Consider the following 14111-nt stretch of genomic DNA (forward strand, 5'->3'; position numbering starts at 1 on the left):
TATTATTGACATTCATGAATCGACTCAAAATAATTTCCCTCAGGATCTCGGTGCATCTAAGAATGGATTATTTCTCCTACCCCTTATCGGGAGTCACCGTGACACTTTTTGTTTTTCTTTAGAATCTCATCAGCTTTACCTTGTGATAGTTCAGGCTACCAGCAAAGCACACAGGAAATCTTTTATATTTAGTCGAGGATATACTATGACATATCAGGCTACTGGAACATTGCAGCTAAGTTTACAAGTTTGGCCCTGGAGCTGGGCCTACCATTTTAGTCTGCCAGAATGTGTGACGCTAATCAAATGGCAAGACTGGAATACATTTTCTTTCACAAATTATTTATACTGTAAAACTTTATTTTGTTTTTGGTTTTTTTGCACATTTTCAGAACATACATTATAATATAGTGCATATACATTTAAGAATATGATACTATACAGCCAATAAAAGACCTTTGTACAGTAGTTGACAGACATCTTGTGGATGAGATACTCAAGGCAATGTCTTCGCAATATCTGGCCACAATAAAAGCAGTGAAACACGGATTTGTGGACTCTCTTGCCTTCTCTTAGAAGCTTCCTTGCTCATCTTACTAGTATTATCAATTATCAGGTAGTGTGATCAATTTAAAAATCTAAAAGTCTTTGGCTACATGGGGGGGACCAACAGGATGAGATGTCACAATTAAACATGAATGTAGTCCCTCCCAATTCTTTTCAACCTTCTTTCAGGCCATCTTACAATCAGCAGTTTTGTTTTCCCTGTTCAAGTGTTCCAAAAGTCCCTTTCCCTCACACCCTCAGACCCAATGATTCATCTGGAAAACAAACAGAAAGAAGCACGTTACCTTATCCTCAAAAACAAATATCTTTACCTGCCGCACATGTCTGCTTAATAAAAGTCTTACAGTGGTGAAATGCACAGTACAGATGATAGTGATGACGAGTAGGCCTATGATGATGGAAGCAACGGCGACATAAAGAGCATTCTTGCCCAACCGTCTTGAGCCATCATAGTCACCATTGTAATAGCTGTTTCTAGACTGAGGACATAACAAAAATACGTTATTAAAACATTTCTGCATTACATAGAAACTAGGACATTAATTCCATACCGGATCAGTAGTGGCCCAGGTTAACAACATCTGCCACCGGCGCCGTCAACCTGCAGGGCGCCGGTGGAAATTCAGCTACTGTGGGTTGAAGTCGAAGAAGAAGAGGTGGAAAGCGAGTTCTTTGGCAGAAAGAGAAGAGGAAAGCACATAGCCTAGAACTGAATGTGGGGACTTTGAATGTTGGGACTATGACAGGAAAATCTCGGGAGTTGGTTGACATGATGATTAGGAGAAAGGTTGATATATTGTGTGTTCAGGATAGCAGGTGGAAAGGCAGTAAGGCTAGAAGTTTATGGGCAAGGTTTAAATTATTTTACCATGGTGTAGATGGGAAGAGAAATGGAGTCGGGGTTATTTTAAAAGAAGAGTTGGCTAAGAATGTCTTGGAGGTGAAAAGAGTATCAGATCGAGTGATGAGGCTGAAACTTGAAATTGAGGGTGTTATGTATAATATGATTAGTGGCTATGCCCCACAGGTAGGATGTGACCTAGAGATGAAAGAGAAATTCTGGAAGGAGCTAGACAAAGTAGTTCTGAGCATCCCAGATACAGAGAGAGTCGTGATTGGTCCAGATTGTAATGGACATGTTGGTGAAGGAAATTGGGGTGATGAAGAAGTGATTGGTAAGTACGGCATCCAGGAAAGGAACTTGGAGGGACAGATGGTGGTAGACTTTGCAAAAAGGATGCAAATGGCTGTAGTGAACACTTTTTTTCAGAAGAGGCAGGAACATAGGGTGACCTACATGAGCGGAGGTAGAAGCACACAGGTGGATTACGTCTTGTGCAGACGATGTGATCTGAAGGAGGTTACCGACTGTAAGGTAGTGGTACGGGAGAGTGTGCGACATAGGGCAAAGGTAGAGGTGGCAAAGGCCAAACAAGAGGCATATGATGACACGTATGCTAGGTTGGACACTAGAGAAGGAGAAAAGGATCTATACAGGTTGGCCAGACAGAGGGACAGAGATGCGAAGGATGTGCAGCAGGTTAGGATGGTTAAGGGTAGAGATGGAAATATGTTGACTGGTGCCAGTAGTGTGGTAGATAGATGGAAAGAATACTTTGAGGAGTTGATGAATGAGGAAAATGAAAGGGAAGGGAGAATAGAAGAGGCAAGTGTGGTGGACCAGGGAGTGACAATGATTATTAAGGGGGAAGTTGGAAAGGCATTACAGAGGATGAAAAATAGAAAGGCAGTTGGTCCTGATGACATTCCTGTGGAGGTATGGAACCATCTAGGAGAGGGGGCTGGGGAGTTTTTGACCAACTTGTTCAATAGAATTCTAGCACGTGAGAAGATGCATGAGGAATGGAGGAAAAGTGTGCTGGTTCCCATTTTTAAGAACAAATGTGATGTGCAGAGCTGTGGGTACTATAGAGGAATAAAGTTGATGAGCCACACAATGAAGTTATGGGAAAGAGTCGTGGAGGCTAGACTCAGGACAGAAGTGACTATTTGCGAGCAACAGTATGGTTTCATGCCTAGAAAGAGTACCACAGATGCATTATTTGCCTTGAGGATGTTGATGGAAAAGTACAGAGACGGTCAGAAGGAGCTACATTGTGTCTAGAGAAAGCCTATGACCATGAGTACCCAGAGAGGAACTGTGGTACTGCATGCAGAAGTCTGGAGTGGGCAGCAGAACAGCGGTGAGGTGTGCTGTAGGTGTGACAGACGAATTTAAGGTGGAGGTGGGACTGCATCCGGGATCAGCCCTGAGCCCCTTCCTGTTTGCAATGGTGATGGATAGGCTGACAGATGAGGTTAGACTGGACTTAGACTTATGGACCTGCTGAAAGGTATTTTGGCCTACTCTTTTTGAGCAAACTGTTCCAACTGTCTAACTCTGTTTAGTTGAAAGACCAGCTTCAAAAAGGGGTGTGAAGACAAAAATGTAAGAAGAGTGGAAGGAGAATATATAGTAAACAAATTTAATAGACCACCACCCAATGTAAGATGTATGCCACAGCTGCCTTATTCTTGTTTTATTAATAACAATAGTTAACTTTCCTTTCCACTTACAGCATTTAAGAATGTGAAAATATTGCATAAAACCTGTATACGTAATAAATGTTTTCTGATGTCAAAAGTTTGACCATGTAACAGATTAATTCCATTTCCATTATGTTTTTGTTTTTATAAATATTATCAATCAGCTTCCTGGAAGAGATCATGTTCGACCTTAGATTTTCCACTGTATACTTAAAAGTTAATATTCTCTAAACTACTACCGACATGTTGCACTAAAAACACTGTCCATTGAAATCAATATTGTGCCGTAGTTTCAAATCTCACTTTTAGAAAATTAATTAATTCAATCAGAAAGCTAATTACTATCTGTACTCTACATCGTTGTGAGATTGTACTACTCTACCTAAAAGAAAAACGAGCATGTGTAATGATACAATGAAATACTTATGACACATACATACCATGATAGAGTAGACCAGAGCAATAATGTTGACAGGATATGCAGGACAAAAGCAGGTAAGCATAGTTAAAATAAGATAACTTTTAAGTTGAGGCTCCTTTTCCTCTGTTGAACTGTTGTCACAAAAGTTATTCTCAGTCAGTGAACTTTTCACTGGGTGGTTTTAGCACTCCCAGAGCCATTTTACAAGACACCAATGAAAAGGTCACAGGAGGAAGAAAAAATCAGAGGGGAAAATTCAATTACCAAATTCTAAAGTCCAGTGATCCTGACAAGAAAAGGTTGAATCCGCAGATCTAAAAGTCTTGTGCTGCCGATTGAAGCCCTCTTGTAACATAAAATGTGAGGAGCGAGAGAGCAAGGAAGACTGTGCAGAGAGGGGAGAGGATCACTAACCCCATTGGCCTCCATCCAGCAAAGAGATCCAACTGTTTACTAGACCAGCACCTCACACAAAGCATCCAGAGCACAGGAAAATAATCACCCCTATTGGTATAGTGGGGTCTTTTCTGCTGCACCTTGCACGCGTTTTGCACCATTAAAAGGCTTGTAACCCCTGCATGCCTATGATAGGTATCATGGTTTAAAGAAAAACAAAAGAAAAAAGAAAAAAAACAGAAACCACACTGACATATACTTTAGAATAATTTATTAGCATTTTAAAATTGAAATTCTCAGGGGCGTGGGTATGAGAAAAGAAATTCTGTAAAGCTTGGCAGGGGCCATCCCTAATCTTTCTGACCTCGTGTAAGGCGCTACAAGCTCAATTCAAATCATTGGCCCTTTTCCTGACATGAACACAAGACAATTCAACATTGAAATCAATATACTGTACAAGGGGAGCAAGGTCTCAACACAGAAAAATATAATTTTTATCTGAAAATAAAGTCTTAATGCCGCAAAATTATCCACACCCTGTCTGCTTTTACCAATAATAGCACTATTTTCATTTGTAAGGTACAAAATAACTTATTGCTTTATTGTAAGTTAAAAAGTTACAGTGTAGGTGTCCAGCAGTAGTTTTGTGTCGTGTCCCAGATGGTCGGACAGAGGAACGACTGGCTGGATGAGGACGTGGCTTCACGTGGCTTGCTATGCTCAACATGAAACAAGGCTGAACAAACAGTTCACTTGGTTTTTTTTGTTTGTTTTTTCACGTTGCATTTGTTCCAGCATTTGACTTTGCCTTCCAGCCAGCGTTAGTCTCCATCGAGTTCCTTTATCAGAGCTGACTGGGACCAGACCCTGTTACATTTTATGTTCCCTGCCCAAATCCCCTCTACCCAAAATTACACGGAGCAGCAACTGTATATAATCAACAATTATGTGGAGGAGCACATAGTCATGAATACAAAACAAGAGATGTGAGCAAAGTAGTGGAGAGCAGTGAAACAAAACGGAACGGGGAGATCATATCAGTACCAAGTACAGGCAACAGGAAAGCTCCATTAGTTGCCAAAAGAAATTCCATATCATAGTTTGATGTAAGCGCACTAAACCTCGCTTACACACATTCAGACGCATTCACATGCACCTTCAATCGTGATAAGAGAACAGAATATTATTGTGATGTTTTCTACATTTGTTTCTCAGAGAATGTCCTTCATTTATTTTCACGGTGCCTTACCGCGTAAAAACACATAAAAAAGGAAAAATAAACAAAAAATGCAAGTGACTTTGAAAAAAAAAATCCCACAATGTCAAGTTAAACCCCCCCCCCCCCCCCCCCCCCCTCCCAACCAAACCCTGATTTCTCCGGTTTAAATTTGAAATTAGTCCATCATCTTAATCTAAAGTAGTTTTTCATGCAGATGCAAGAAATTGGGTTCACCACCATTAAAAATAAAACACAAAAAAACAACAACATAGCTGCTGGTTCCAGAAAAACATTAAAAATGTGATGACATTGTAAAAGAACATGAATGGCAGACAAACTCCTGGAAGTAATGTCTTATCATCAACAGTGTCACACTGCGTCAATGCTGGAGAGGAATGGCCAATAACGTACACAAGAGCCTTATGTTTACTCTTAGTAGTGAGATGACCACATATCATTTCATAAAGATGACTTTCAGTGAAATAGAAGCTGATCCTCTCCAAACCAACCAATTACATGCCAGGTGGTTCAGTAGTCCCTCACCCGCCCTGCCCCTTCATCCCAAAGTCTATGTACAATATCTTACAGGAAGACATAAAAACATTGCTTTAAAACCAATAACAGAATAAAATACCTCACAGATTATCATATTATGTCAATATTAATAACAATATTACAAAGGTTTGTTTTTAAAGTCTATCAAAATATACATTTTTTTTCTGTGTTTCCATGATGCTTAGAAAAATGAATTGTTGTTGGGTTTGTTCTTTGTATGTTAAAAAGGGTTTTTAAAGAAAACAAACCTTTGTGCCTGGTGTGTTTTATCAGAAACATCTTTCAATGATTTCATGATGCAATATAACACAGTGAAATACAGTAAAAATTAGAAGAAAATAGTCCTCTGTGGCTTTGTCAAAAATGACAGTTTCACCAGAGCCTTTTTTTTCAGTTTTCTCAGTTTCAAAAGAAAGTAATGGATATTTGTGGGGTCTAATGAAGATCCATGAGGACACACTGGGATATTATGTTCATGTGAGATTAGTACAGCAAAAACAGAGTTCAGGTTTTTAAAAAGATATTCAGTCGGTGGGTGGAGCCACGGGACAGCCAGGCAGAGCTGCAGCCAGCCAATCAGGTTGTGCCGCCAATGGGCACTCAGCATTTGATTGGCTCATCAGCAGAAAAGAAGCCCCCAAATATCTATGACCGGAGTCATCTCAGTGGTAGCCATTAGTGAACGCAGTAGCAATCAGAGGACCCTGGGGATGCACACAACAGATTGAATACATACCTTTTGCTTCACAAATAAACATGAGCATTCATGCATGTACAGTGGATATAAAAAGTGTACTCACCTCTGTTCAATTGCCAGGTTTTTATGACATAAAAAAATGAGACCAAGCTAAATCATTTCAAAACTTTTTCCACTATCATTACTGTTTTTTAGTCTTGGTGTTCTGGCTGCCATGCTCCTGCAGCATCTGCTGGATAGAATACGTTTGAAAACTGTGCTGTCTCTGATAATGTTCTGTGCCCTCTTTGTGGCACAGCTGTCATATATGTGGTGTAGTGGCGTGAAGGCTACTCCACAGATGTTTTGTGCAGTTTTAATGACACACTGGAGAGCCTTCCTGTCCTGTATACGGAGGAACCGTTCCCATACCATACTGCGATGGAGTTGGTCAGGACATGTTCCAGTTTCCACTGTGCATCTGTAGAAGTTGCTGAGCAGTTTCCAAATTTCCTCAGCTTCCTCAAGAAGTAGAGTCTCTTTTGAGCCTTCCTGACAATGTGGAGGTTCTGAGGAGTTCGAAGGTTTTCACTCTCTGTACCTGGGTCCCACTGATGACTGCTCTTTCCTCCACCTTGACCTGATAATCTTCTCTTTAGTCTTTACAGCTAAAATGACACCAGCTGAGCCACCTGATTCCTGTCTCTTCTCCAGAGACAGGTGATCAGGCTAATGACTGTCATGTCATCAGCAAACTTGATGATGGTGGTGTCATCCCGGGAGGAGATGCAGTCATGGGTGTACAGAAGAGGGCTAAGCACACAGCCTTGGGGTGGTCCTCACGCTCACTGTAGTTGTGCCTAATGTCCTGGTGCCAACTCAGATTTTCTGGGGTCTGTCTGTCAGAAAATCCAGCACCCAGTTGCAGTGGAGGGGTGTTAATCCGAGGGTAAACCGCTTCTCATCCAGCTATTTTGGGATGACCGTCTGAATGCTAAGCTGCAGTCAATAAAGAGCATTCGAACATAAGTGTCCTTAATTTCAAGGTTTTTGAGTGCTGTATGGATGACTGTGTTGACAGCATTGGCAGAGGAGGGGTTCTGACGATAAGCAAACTGGAGGAGGTCCGGTGTGTCTTGTATGTATGTGACAATGACTTTCTGAATGAGTTTTTCTGGGGGAGGGTGGTGGATTTGAAACAGGTGGCCACAGATGAATGATAGCGTTCTCCCCTGTCGGAGGTCTGTGATGTGATGGAGGCCCTGCCACATGCGTCTGGAGTCAGCACTGTTGTAGTATCCCTCCAGCTTCCACTTGTACCGTCTCTTCATTTATTTATTTATTTTTTCTCCTGTTCAGCTGCATGGCCTTACAGAATGGTGGATCTGTATGCCTTATGCTGGAACAGTTTTGTTCTGCAACAGGGGAGTGTAAAATACTCCCTCTGTTTATTTTAAAATTTGCAATTATTCTGATGTTTATTGAAAATGCAGCTGGACAGTCTCTTGGCTTCTCTGATGGATCTACGTAGGTTGTATCAGGCTTTTTTGTGGTCCTCAGTATCACCAGAGGCAAATGCAGCGGAGCGTGCATGCAACATGGACCGTACCTCATAGTATGGTCCGTATGCATGTGGGAAAATGTGTTATGGTCCGATAAAAACAAGGTTGATCATTTTGGCCATAATTTGGTGCAAACACAACACTGCTCATCACTAATTTAGTCAAGGTGGAGGGACTCATGAGCAGTTCCATCAAGCGTGTGTGGGGTGAGCTCATGTGGGCTGTGTACAGGAGGTACCCTCGCAATATGACAGATTTGGAGCATTTTTTGCAGAGAAAAGTGGGCAAATATTACCACATCAAGCTGTGCCACACTGAAAAGACTGAGTGCTGCAATAAAAGCCAAAGGTGCTGCAACAGAGTACTGTATTAGTTTGAGGGTACGCATACCAGGTTATTGTATGTTTATTTTTTATTTTTCCCCTTAAAACATTGTTTTGGGTTGCTGTTGTTGTTTTTTCTATTTAGTTTTAAAGGTTATAGGTAACGTTAATGGTGGAAAAAGTTTTGAAACCATTTATCCTGGTCTTTATATTTCACAAAAACCTGCATTATAAACAGGGGTGTGTACTGTATGTGTAGACTTTTTATATCCACTGTATTCAAGAGCGAGGAGGCAGAATTACAGGCATACCCCTAGACCATGGCCGAACCCTGTGCTGGGGACGGGGCTAGCCGCGCTGATGTAGCCGCTTACTCCTGAGTCCTGATTTGCTGCAGCGTACAAATCAGCCATTGGTCCAGGGCTGCTGGTGCTCAGAAATCCAGCTGCGCGAGAAGGGGTGGCACCTAGACAGTACAGGAGATTTGAACAGTCTACTGCACACATATACACGCATTTCTTTCAAACCAGGCCTTTACCCATGCTAGTGGATGGACATACAGTGCCAGCAGAAAGTATTCACACCCCTTCACTTTTCCACATTTTGCTATGTTACAGAATTATTCCAAAGCTGATTTGTGTATAGTGTTCTTTAAAAAAAAAAAAAAATCTACATAAAATATTCCATAATGACAAAGTAAAAACGTATTTCCAGACAATTAGGGTTTGGGCACAAATGTATTGAAAATTTAAACATTTTAACATAATACGTACATAAGTATTCACACCCTTGGCTTAACATTTTGTTGAAGCACCTTTGGGAGCAATCACAGGCTCAAGTCCTCTTGGGTATGTCTCTTCAAGCTTAGCTTCCTGTTTTGAGGCATTTTTCTTCTTTGTAGATCCTCTCAAGGTCAGTCAGGTTGGATGGGGAGCGTCGGTGGACAGCTATTTTTAAGTCTTTCCAGAGATGTTCCATTGGATTCAAGTCTGGGCTCTGGCTGGGTCACTCAAGGACATTCACAGGCTGCTCCTGAAGCCACCCCTTTATTATCTTGCCTGTGTGCTTTGGGTCATTGTCGTGTTGGATGGTGAATCAACGCCCTAGTCTGAGTACCACAGCACTCTGGAACAAGTTTTCTTGAAGAATTTCTCTATATTTGGCAGATGTTTAGGTTATCGGACTAGTCGCCCAGTTCCTGCAGCAGAAAAACAGCCCAACAGCATGATGCTGCCACCACCATACTTCACAGTAGGGATGGTGTTAGCCAGGTGATAGCAGTGCCTCTTTTTCTCCAGAAATGACGCTTGCAATTCAGGCCAAAACGTTCTATTTTGGTTTCATCAGACCAGAGAATTTTGTTTCTCTAGGTCTAAGCATCCGCAAGATGCCTTTTGGCAAACTCCAAGCGGGCTGCCATGTGCCTTTTAGTGAGAAGTGGCTTCTGTCTGCCCACTCTGCCATAAAAGCCTGATTGGTGGAGTGCGTGAGCAATGGTTGACCTTCCCGCAAGGGAACACTGGGAGCTCCGACTTAGTGACCATAGGGTTTTTGTTCACCTCTCTGACCATGGCCCTTCTTCCCCGATTACTCAGCTTGGTCGGACGGCCAGATCTCGGAAGGGTCCCGTTGGTTCCAAACTTCTTCCATTTCTGAATAATCGAGACCACAGTGCTTTTCGCGACCTTCAATGCTGCTGAAATTCTTTTGTATCCTTCGCCAGATTTGTGCCGGTCTCGGAGGTCTCCAGGCAATTCCTTAGACTTCATTGCTTGGTTTCTGGTCTGATATGCACTGCCAACTATGAGAACTTATATAGACAGGTGTGTGCCATTCCAAATGATGTTCAATCAACTAAATTTACCACAAGTGGACTCCATTCAAGTTCTAGAAGCATCTCAAGGATGATCAGTGGAAAACAGATGCACCTGAGCTTAAGTTTGAGCATCATAGCAAAGGGTGTGAATACTTATGTACCTATTATGTTTGAATGTTTACATTTGTTTTAAATTACACAAATGTCTGAAAATATGTTTTTACTTTGTCATTATGGGATATTTTATGTAGATTTGTTTAAAGAAAAATACAGACTTACTTCACAATAAGTCTGTAACATAGCAAAATGTGGAAAATGTGAAGGGGTATGAATACTTTCTGGTGGCACTGTACGTTTTCGGTCACATACACACCTCTAACAACTGCTGCTGCCGCTGCTGCCATTGGTCCATATGCAGTTAAGGGAATGGCTGAAGGTAACAAAAACACACATTTTACTGCACAAGTTCCAAATTTAAAAGAAAAGCTCAAACATCTTCTCAAACATTAAACCATCAACAGATTTAAATCCCATGTGAAAAATCTGAAACATGTTGAACGTCGTAAAAACATCTTTCGGTTTCTTAAAACACCGGAACAATGGTAAGGAGGATGTGGTTTCTGAGTGAAAAGTGAAAGTACAACTCCATTATGGCATTGGTACAAGGCATTATGAAAAGCACTGCAGTAGTCTACTGTAAGATCATTGGCAGAGCTTTTTGTCAATCTAGATGGACGCTTATCTAGGGATGCAGTTTTCAAACAGAATTAACATCCTGCACAAACGTGATCATTGTTGTTTCACATGGAGAGATATTTAGGATGGGATGCTTCTCAAAGCTAATATCACAGCAAGCTACTAAGCATGGATTTGCCCATAGGCCAGAAGACTACAAATTTGAGTCCTTTGAAATTAAATTAAAAAACGGCAATGCATGACAAGATGTAAAATATACATAGGTCTCGGGTGCTGGGGATACCAAGCACATAACCCCCAAATGTCCAACTCTTTCTGTAATAAATTCATCAAATGTAAAAGAGGTGTAAAATAGGACCCTAAAAACTTAGAAAGTGATACCAATCTGATCTCTGATCAGTAGGTTTATGAATGGTCTCAGTCAGCATTCACTCAAATGTTGGGATTTGGCTTTAGCCTGTTGAATATATTCGGTACCTACTGACCTGTCAGCTCAGGGGGGTGGGAAGATGTCAGGAGGGGGGTCCTCTCTAAATGGAATTCTAGAAACAGAGAAGGTCAAGAGAGAGCGCTCTGTAAATACAGTCACCATCCACAAGCCACACACTACAGAGCCACATAATAGACAATTAGCCACAGCGGGACACTAACATGAAGGCAAGAGCACAGAGCGTAACGTTTTACGTGAAAACATCTATTGTGGGGGAAAGGCAGGAAGGTGGGATAAGAGGAAGAGGAGGCGCCATTCGGCAAAGGACACAAGGTTACATAAGTCATTAAAATAAACAGAGCAAAACATTTGCGCAGATCTGAAAGAAACTGAAGGCATTGAGATTTGAAGACATTTACAGAAGATTACTTTGAATAGTGTTAAAAAGTGATGATAAGCCATTACCATCAAGAGTCGCCAGACTCTGCTGGAGGCACGTTTGTATTAAACTGGAACGCGTGTGTCTGTGTGTGTATGTGTGTGTGTGTGTGTGTGCGCGTCCATGGCCTTTGTAGTTCCAACACTTTCATGGCCTCAGTACTCTTTGCAGCTGAATCAACTACATGCCACAACCCGCATCCTTTGGCTTTTCTTCTTGGCAACTCACCTGTACAAAGTGAAAAAGGGTGTACACACTCACCTGGGAACTGGTAGGCGTAACCAGGCGCAATTCCAGAGTAACTGCGGCTGGTGTAGGTGGTGGTCTGGAACCCTGGGTAGCCTGTCAGCAAAAACAAAACATTGAATAACGATATGAGGACAAGCTGCCATGTCCTACTGGGTTTTGCTAACTTTATAGCAATATAACAGCAATCTTTTATGTCAATCCTGCTGGTCAAGCCGCAACTCTATCTGTCCACTAGAGGGAACCAAACAACTGCTAATATTTTTAGTCAAGCGTCCTTCTCCGACCCATGTGCAACCTCAAAGTGCATTGTTCTGTTTGATTTTTCCTTGTGGGTAAATGTGGAAAAAAATAAAACAATGCGGAAAAAGAACTGTTTTCATTCATATTAGATAAAAGGATTTGTATAAGAATATGTGTACGCCAGCACGGTGGGCGTACTGGTTAGCACATCTGCCTCACAGCTATGAGGACTGGGATTCAAATCCCGGCCCCGCCTATGTGGAGTTTGCATGTTCTCACCGTGCCTGCGTGGGTTTTCTCCGGGTACTCCGGTTTCCTCCCACATCCCAAAAACATGCATGGTAGGTTGATTGAAAACTCTAAATTGCCCATTGGTGTGAATGCAAGTGCAAATGGTTGTTTGTTTATATGTGCCCTGCGATTGGCTGGCGACCAGTTCAGGGTGTACCCAGCCTCTCGCCCGAAGATAACTGGCTCCAGCACGCCCGCGACCCTAGTGAGGATATGCGGTACAGAAAATGAATGGATGGATGTGTACGCTAAGTTGAATCATTAACAAAAAATTTCACATAAAAGGACATAGACAGTAAGTGCAAAACATATTCAAGGTAATTCAGGTTATAAGTTTTACCAAGCATGCCAATGCCCAGCATGAAGGCATCCATCCCATAGGGCATCACTCTGGATCGACCTCTGGCCGAACTTGTAGGCGTCATCACCTCCTTTGGCTGTGCTTTCTTACACTCTACCTATAGTACACAGGGAATATAAATTCAGTGATGCGAAAATAATAGTACAAAATCAACATAGTTAAGAAAATCTGCACATATGAAAATAACTCTTCCAAACACACATTTTTGACATACCATACTTTCACAATCTAGCCAGATCAAAACAAAACAAAACAAAAAGTATAATATAAACATTTTGTCTGGTATGTATGTTCATAATTATTTTTTGTTGCGTGTTGTGGGTGTATTTAGCTAATTGGGAAGGCCAATAGTAATATACTTATATCGTACATATATATACTGTATAGTATTATACAGTGCCCTTCCTGACTACTACAAAGTACTGTTAAGCATATTGCTAGATTAATACCTCATTGGCAGTGTCTATCAAAACATACTTTTAAAAAAAAGCACAAGAATGATTATTATCTAGGCAGAATCAGAAAAAGCACTTATATCAGCTCTAATTAAGGCGTGTAGTTGTACCTAATGGTGTAGGTTGTTTGGAAATGTGTTTAGGTGTGTTATTGTTCAGCTTGCCTACCATTTTATTGTTGATCTCGTGGAAATGAATCTCACACACTTTCTCGACCACATCTTCGTTCTCAAAGGTGACAAAACCAAATCCTGGAAGACACAAAAACACTCTTGCAATGTCCTATTTTCTGCTAAAAAAAAAAAAAAAAAAGTGGTGAAATTGGAGACCATTGTAGAAACATCAACAACTTTTACTTTGCATTAGCCTTCCCCAAAATGTAAAAATCAAGTTTAATTTTGACAGTGTTAAATATCTCAAGTCTGATGAGCAGATCGAACAAATTTGTACAGGAAATGGGACCCAATCTTGCTTGCAAGGACGAACAAGACTATTATAGGCTGATAACATGCAGACAGGAATAGACTGGACAGGAGTGATGGCCGTCCATTAAACCTGTCCTCACCCTTCATCACAGCTCTTTTCTCAGGCAGGGAGGCAGCAACATGAAACCAACCTCACATTGCTCCTCTATCAATCAGCTGTTGTTGATATGGTGGTTCTTCCACACCTGAATTAACCCCTGCCGGCCACACCCCTTTTTCCCCACCCGCCTCATCTATATTACCTCCTTGTTTCTTTCCTTTCCTTCCCTCATATTCCTCATTGATCTCATTAAGTTCCATCCTATCCTGGAACCATTCTGACCCTTTATTGTGACCCTCAGCAGGCGCAGCACTTCATTCTCGCTGGGAGAGGACAGAGATAA

The 14111-nt window shown here is 41.5% G+C and overlaps 2 protein-coding genes across 3 annotated transcripts in view; both read right to left on the reverse strand.

The window, feature by feature from the left end:
- Positions 1–346: 346 nt before the first annotated feature.
- On the reverse strand, positions 347–3965 carry LOC133484091 (transmembrane protein 233-like). The gene is given in 4 exon segments (XM_061786192.1): positions 347–821; positions 912–1046; positions 3555–3710; positions 3712–3965. Coding segments are annotated over 4 exon segments (333 nt in total). The 5' UTR covers positions 3736–3965; the 3' UTR covers positions 347–803.
- A 220-nt stretch (positions 3966–4185) lies between these two features.
- LOC133483693 (RNA-binding protein Musashi homolog 1-like) overlaps positions 4186–14111 on the reverse strand; it is a 28619-nt gene continuing 18693 nt past the window's right edge. The window contains exons 8-14 of one of the 2 annotated variants that reach the window (XM_061785234.1): positions 13412–13494; positions 12768–12885; positions 11909–11989; positions 11264–11320; positions 10456–10512; positions 8578–8732; positions 4186–6409 (exon numbers count right to left, since the gene is read on the reverse strand). In XM_061785234.1, coding sequence (XP_061641218.1) covers positions 6368–6409; positions 8578–8732; positions 10456–10512; positions 11264–11320; positions 11909–11989; positions 12768–12885; positions 13412–13494 — 593 coding nt within the window. In that variant the 3' untranslated portion in view covers positions 4186–6367. The remainder of the gene's footprint in view (positions 6410–8577; positions 8733–10455; positions 10513–11263; positions 11321–11908; positions 11990–12767; positions 12886–13411; positions 13495–14111) is intronic. The other variant, XM_061785235.1, reaches the window with a different exon arrangement.

Source organism: Phyllopteryx taeniolatus, chromosome 9 (assembly GCF_024500385.1).
Source record: "Phyllopteryx taeniolatus isolate TA_2022b chromosome 9, UOR_Ptae_1.2, whole genome shotgun sequence".
Lineage (NCBI taxonomy): Eukaryota > Metazoa > Chordata > Actinopteri > Syngnathiformes > Syngnathidae > Phyllopteryx > Phyllopteryx taeniolatus.